General features: G+C 40.8%; 3 protein-coding genes across 3 annotated transcripts; 2 read left to right on the top strand and 1 right to left on the bottom strand.

The window, feature by feature from the left end:
• Window positions 1-485: 485 nt before the first annotated feature.
• Window positions 486-3,449, top strand: CSUI_010291 (uncharacterized protein; the record flags this gene model as incomplete). The annotated part of the gene is made up of 3 exons (XM_068070396.1): window positions 486-645; window positions 1,592-1,837; window positions 2,555-3,449. Coding segments are annotated over 3 exons (738 nt in total), but the record flags the coding sequence as incomplete, so codon positions are not given.
• Window positions 3,450-3,489: 40 nt separating this feature from the next.
• CSUI_010290 (uncharacterized protein) lies at window positions 3,490-5,071 on the bottom strand. The gene has a single exon (XM_068070395.1). It carries the CDS (start codon window positions 3,804-3,806, stop codon window positions 3,561-3,563), a length of 246 nt encoding a protein of 81 aa, XP_067917627.1. The 5' UTR covers window positions 3,807-5,071; the 3' UTR covers window positions 3,490-3,560.
• A 518-nt stretch (window positions 5,072-5,589) lies between these two features.
• On the top strand, window positions 5,590-5,949 carry CSUI_010289 (dynein gamma flagellar outer; the record flags this gene model as incomplete). The annotated part of the gene is made up of 1 exon (XM_068070394.1): window positions 5,590-5,949. A coding segment is annotated over one exon (360 nt), but the record flags the coding sequence as incomplete, so codon positions are not given.
• Between the last annotated feature and the right edge of the window lie 667 nt (window positions 5,950-6,616).

The following is a 6,616-nucleotide window of genomic DNA, read 5'->3' as shown; positions in this document are numbered from 1 at the left end:
TCTCTCTTTCTTTCTCTCTGTCTATTTGTCTCTCTTGGCGGATGTGAAACGCTTGGAGAAGCTCTTTCATGCATGCATGCATGCGCCCGTCTCATAGCTCAGCACCTCTCCTTCTCTAGAGACGACTGCTTCCTATTCTTCTTCATACGTGAACAGGCAGAGAAAGATTTAGCAGAGCGTTCATAACGAAGAAGAAAGAGGAGAAAAAGAAACAAAGAAAGAAACTCTCGCTTCTTCTTTCTCTTCTTCTGCTTCTTCTGTATCTCCTTCTTCCTCTAGCTCTTCTTTTCTTCATTTTTTCCCTGCTTACACGTGTTAGCTGTACATGCATGCCTATGGAGGTACGTATGGCATGTATATGTATGTATATGTATATGCATGTATATGCCCGTGTATGCATATGTGTATATGTATGTAGGTATGGATATGTATGTATGTATATGTGTGTATGTATCTAACCGTCTCTCTGTCTCTGTCTGTATGTAGGATCGTTTGAACTTTTTCCATCACTTAAACGTGAAGCTTCAGCATGCAATTTATTTCGACCGTCTTGACGAAGAAACGCGACAAGCACTCTCCACGAAACCTCTCCCTTTTCCTCTCCCTTCGCCTGTCTCTTCTTCTTCTACCTCTACTTCTACACATGTAGGTCTCTTCATACACACGCATACATGCATGAAAGAAAAAGCGACGGAGAACTTCCTATCTATTGAACTTCTTCTCTTATTTTTCTTCCCTCTACCTTCACACAGACAATCTAGATACGTAGATACTCTTTCTTCTTCTTTGTTCGTCTTTCAACTATCTGTCTACAGATTCATATGTATCTATATGTATATATGTCTATCTCTATGCGATAGAAGCTGTGTAGATAGATACTTGTCTCTAGTAGACACTTCAGGGAAAGAGAAAGACTGCCTTGTCACCCATGTGGAGGTCCTTCTTTCTTTCTATCTTTCTTACATTCGAAATGCATGCATGCATCAAAGAAAGAAGGGAAGAAAGTGTAGTATGGAGGGGTGATAGGGCAGGCAGGCATTCCTCCCTGTATGCATGGAGACTGTATAAATGTATAGAGAGGTCTGTGTGGATAGAGGGTGTTTGAGGCGTTTCCTAAATAAACTCTTTCTCTCTCTTTCTTTCTTTTGCATGCACCTTAATACACTCAAAAGAAGAAAGCAGACATATACCCATCTGGTGGTCCTCCTGCACATACCACAAAGGATGTACCTGCATATATATATATATATATATATGTACTTATATGTGTGTATATGCATATACATGTATATGTCCCTACATCAATTTCTTCAGTCACGCGTTTTTAACGTGGGCCTGCATAGGCGCCTTGTATACACATCTACGTGTAAGTAACTGTACGTACATCTATCTATATAGATATATCTATATATATATATATCTATGGTTGCAGTGGTAGTCTCTCTTTTCTATGTAGCTCATTCTTGACGCATGCTTATGAGTGTACGAGAGAAGAGAAGAAAAGCTCAAAACAGACGAAGAGAAAGAGAGAGAGAATGTAAGACGTTGCATTTTTCTTACGTGCATGCATGCATGCATGCGTACATTTCAGGAAGAGAACGAAGAAGAAGAAGAAGGCGAATCGACGGTAATAGAAAAGAAATCTGTCCCTATCGTTGTCGCCTCACGCAATAAGAATCTAGCTCTTCTACATCCCTTCGGAGAGGCCATGGAAGGCATGCGGTCGATAGGGAAAAGCCGAGATTCTTCTTCCTCTTCTTATCGATGTGTCCTTTTCCCGTCTAAAAGAGAAAGAAGACCTTTCTCACCTTCATCTCCCCCTCCAGGCTTCTTTCTGGTTTGTCTCTGCATAACACGACTACATCCCTCCTTGTACTTCTATGAAGACCGAGAGATATAAAGAGAGATAGCGATACAGAGAGAGAGAGAGAAAGAAAGATGGACTTCCATAGAGGAGGATGAAGAGTCTCCTTTTCTTCTGACTCTTACACAAAGGCGTACATAGAGAGGGGAGTTGAGATAGATAGATTAAAGATAGATTAAAGATAGATAGATAGATTAAAGATAAAATGATAGATAGATACGACATTTTCATCCCCTCAGTGTATTAACGCATGCATGTAGGTATACATTTGTGCATGTGTAGACGCGGGTGTTTATATGATGTGTATGTACACTCTACGTGAATGGACTCTATACACTCGGATACGCCGTTCATTTGTGTTGTCCTTTCTTCCTTCTTCTTCTCTCTAATCTCTTCATACATGAAGCGTATCAGTAGGAGCAGAGACGAACCACTTCTCTTTCGGCTCTGATATTAATTAATTTATTTAGGAGTAGATCGATGAAGATTTTGCCAATAGAGAGGAGATAGCTCGTTTTTCTACTTGTTCTCTCTTTCTCTCTCTCTTTCTCCTTTCTCTCTTCTTTCAGAAAGCTTCCTATTTCTCTCTTTCTTCTTTTTCTTTCATCCTTTCTATCTTTCTCTCTGTCCTAATATCTATGTGTGTATGTTTCTCCCCGTTTACTTATCTCTCTATCTTTCTTCTCTCAGCTTCCCGAAGATCATCCTTCCTCTTCTTCTTTTTCGAAGATCGATGGAGAGAAGAAGAACACAGAAGGAGAAGAAGAAGAAGAAAAGAAGAGACAAACTTTATTTCGTTACATGCAGAAGGGAGGGGAGGAGGATGAAGATGATAGATCAACTTCTTTCCTTATCAAGAAAAAGAAGAAGTGGAGAGTACCGCCGCCATCTCCAGAGGAAGAAGAAGAAAGACGACTGAGAAGGTTGAAGAGAGACCAAGAAGAAAAGACATCTTGGGGATGTACATATCATATACACAGGACGGCTGCAGAAATCTTCCGTGAAGCCGCTCGCAAACTCTAATACACGCATGTAAAATAGGCATATACAGAGAAATATAGAGAGACATGTATTTCAATGCATGCAGAGAGAGATACAGGTAGATAGATATATAGATAGATATGGATGCATGGATGCAGAGAGAGATTTAGACGTTGATATGCATGCATGCACGTGTATGTACGTACACTTGGTTCAGAAGACGTATATGTAGAAACGTGGGACCTCTGCTTGTTCATCCTCTTTCTTCTCTAAGCTTTTTATCTCCTTGCTCGTTTCAGGGAGTCTCTCTCTCATGATTGAGTGAGAATCTTTCTTCTTTTCTTCTTGTCCTCTCTATCTCTCTTTCTCTCCGTGTCGAAAGCAGCCTGCGTGACTTCGGGTAGTATAAAGATCTAGTACGAGAAGAAGCAAGAAAGAGAGAGAGAAAGATCTTTTCACTGGGGAAACCCCTGTAGATGGAAGGGAGGTAGATTCAAAATGGATAAGTAGATTTCTCTCTAATGTAGCTATTCCGTCAGAACTGCATGCACGCATGCATATTCGCATGCAGTTGTCTTGTCTTTCCGTGATATGGAAGACTTCTCTCACTCCCCTTTAATAAGAGAAAGAGAGAGAGCATTTGTCTTGCAAAGATAGAGAGAGAGAAAGAGAAAGAAATGTATGAAGAAAACATCCAGCATACATGCCTCCTCTTCTATGTATCTCGAATACCTCTACACCTTCCACCCTTGAGAAATACATTCCAGATAAATTGAAGATAGATAGAAGATAGATGCATTAAAGACAGATAGACCTGTTTACCTTTTGGATGGTATGTATCCCATGTATATGCCGAGGGTTTGTAGCCTAAGGCGTTTGTCCCTCCCCCTGTCGCCGTCTTTTCTATGCACTCGTCTCTTGGCTTCTTCTGCTTGTGCTTCTGGATAGCTCTTATTCTCATTCTCCTTAAAATCTCTTCTTCTCAGCTCATCAAAAAGAGGAGAGAAGAAGGAAGAAGAAGAGAAGAGCGAATGCTTCTCTTCACTCTGCTGTCTTGAGTCTTGCACAAGAAGAAGAAGAAACAGACAAGAAGAATAGGAAGGAAAGAAAGACTATATCATGACTATTAGTAGTATCGATAGCCTGTCTCGATTCCTACAGCATGCATGCGGTCTTCTCTCTCACGACCATAGCAATGGATGACGCAGTCGTAAAAAGAACAAGAAAAGGGAAGAAAAGGAAGAAGAAAGAAAGATTGAGATAAGTGTTAAAGAAGGCAACCCACCATGAGAATTTCGATCAAAACAAGACGAAGAAAGAGACCAAAAGAGAAAGAACACACAAACCATTCCACTTGAAAATACAACATACACATACATACATACACATACATACATACACATACATATATATACATATATATATATATATATATATTTTCATACATGCATTGTATGCGTGAGACTTCTTCGTCGCTTTCTGCTTTTGTTTCAGTCCTTCCATTCTCCGATGAAAATGTCTCTTCTTAACTCAATCAACATTATTTCTTTTTCTCTTGCTGTCTTCTATCTATCCTCTCCACCTTGTCGTTTCTTCTTTAATCCCCGCTCATATCAGCTAGCTCCTCCTCTCCTTGCCAGTCTTGAGAGAATTTGAAGAAGAGAAGAAAGAAGAAAAAGATTAAGAGGAAAGAAACGCAGACAAATCAATCTGAAGCTCCAGCCACTACTATAGGCTGTACACGCCTCAAACGTCACACGCGCGAGCCTCTACTCCTCTCCATCTTCTTCTTCTTGCGGTTAATCTTCTCCCCTATCGATTCGCCCCTTTCTATTTATCTACTTCTTTAGATCTTCATTCATTCTCCGTCAAGAGCGAGAAATGAGAGGCTTTTTCATCTTCTGTCTTGGTCTCTTGGGAATGTTTGAAGCTGTGACTCTTCTTCGATCTTCTTTTCTCTTTGCATGATGCATGCAAAAGGATAAGATCTTTAGGAAGATCGCTTCCTTCTCTTGTCTTCTCTAAATCTATTCCTTTCCTTGTTTGATATAGTCGTTACATCTAACTTGTGTGGAAGATGAAAAAGAGTCCCTCGTTTCTCTCTCTTGTCTCTTCTTCTCTTTTCTCTCTTTCTCTCTGCTTTCCTCATCTGTACAAAATCGCGCCAGTGGTCTCCTCTTGTCTTACTAGCTATTCTCTCTCTTTCTCTCTCTCTTTCACTCTCTTTCTTTCTCTCTCTCTGTTCACGTGTCTATCTTTTTCCCTCACATCAAATACCACGTTTGATCTCGTATATGTCCCTCCCTCATATAGACGTCCCCTGCTCTCTCCATATACATTAAAAATAGATCTCTGTCTGTCTGTCTCTCTCTCTCTCTCTGTCTCTCTCTCTCTATATATATCTCATAGTTCTTTCAAATCGTTCCACCCCTATCATTCCTGAAAGAAGAAGATCTCTTCTTCTTCTTCTCCAGAGAGATCTCTCATAAACCTCCTCCCTTTTGTCTATATCTCCTATCTCTTTGCTATCTCCATCTCTCTCACTCTCTCTCTCTCTTGTTTCTCCTATCTATCTTCTCCCCCTTTGTCTCCCTTCCCCATCTCTTTGCTTGTTTCTTCCTCTTTCGTTCTTTCTCATCTTCTTTCCTCCTCTTCTTCCTCCTCCTCTGCCTGTCTGCATGCAGGATTTCCGGCTGTGGATTACATGCGAGTCGCATGATAGCTTCCCCATCGGTTTACTTCAGATGAGTATCAAGGTGACCAACGAGCCTCCTATAGGTCTAAAGGCAGGGCTCCACCGAAGCTTTACAACGATGATCTCTCAAGAAACCCTAGATAAGGTGGATCATGAGAAGTGGCGAAGCATCGTCTTTGCCACGGCCTTTCTTCATAGCATCGTTCAAGAAAGAAGAAAGTTCGGACCTTTAGGTTGGTGTATCCCCTATGAGTTTAACTATTCTGATCTTGAAGCATCGCTCTTTGTAATTGAGAAGCACTTAGCGTCCACCATTCTTGTCGGTCAGCCTCTCTCGTGGTCCACGATATGCTATATGATCGGCGAAGTTCAATACGGCGGAAGGATTACAGATGATCTTGATAGAGAGGTAAGAATTTGAGAGAAGAAGAGAAAAAGAAACATGGAAGAAAGAGAAACATGATAGGTGAAGTAAAGGGAAAAAGTTTGAAAGAAGACGAAGAAAAAGAAGGAGAAGCAGAGAGGAGAGAAAAGAGAGAAATCTGTGTTGTACTGAGGTGTACATACACCTGACGATGACATGGCTGGGCCATGCGTAGTAAGAGGTAAACTGAGGGTACAGAGAGATAAATGGATAGAAGATAAAGAGGTAAATGCAAGTGTATCTACAGTAGACGTATGTTTGTAGAGATAGGGGAATGGATATGCCTGGAGCTATCTCTACAGAGGTATGTGTATATATGTATGTCTACATGTGTGAAGATATAGAGCTGAGAGTACAGAGAGAGATAGAGATCGAACAAGGAGCAGAGTTGCTCTTCTTCCTAAAGAGAGCTGAGGCAAAGAAACATACAAAGGCGTGGATGATCCTCCGCGTTGTCTTTTTCTTTTTTCTCTCTCTCTCTATATAGATATCTCTGTCGCTCTATATGTATATATAGATAGATCCATCTATTTACTTGCCTATCGGAGTCGGCTTGAACCCTTTGCTTTCTTCTTCCCTTCCTTCTTGCTACATCCATTTTCTTTTCTTGTCATCTTGTCCTTTCTTTCTTTCTCTCTGTCTGTCTGTCTCT

This window comes from Cystoisospora suis, assembly GCF_002600585.1.
Source record: "Cystoisospora suis strain Wien I chromosome Unknown contig_7073, whole genome shotgun sequence".
NCBI classification, from domain to species: domain Eukaryota; phylum Apicomplexa; class Conoidasida; order Eucoccidiorida; family Sarcocystidae; genus Cystoisospora; species Cystoisospora suis.
The sequence above is the reverse complement of the archived record's forward strand: the minus strand, read 5'-3'. Positions and strand labels throughout refer to the sequence as shown.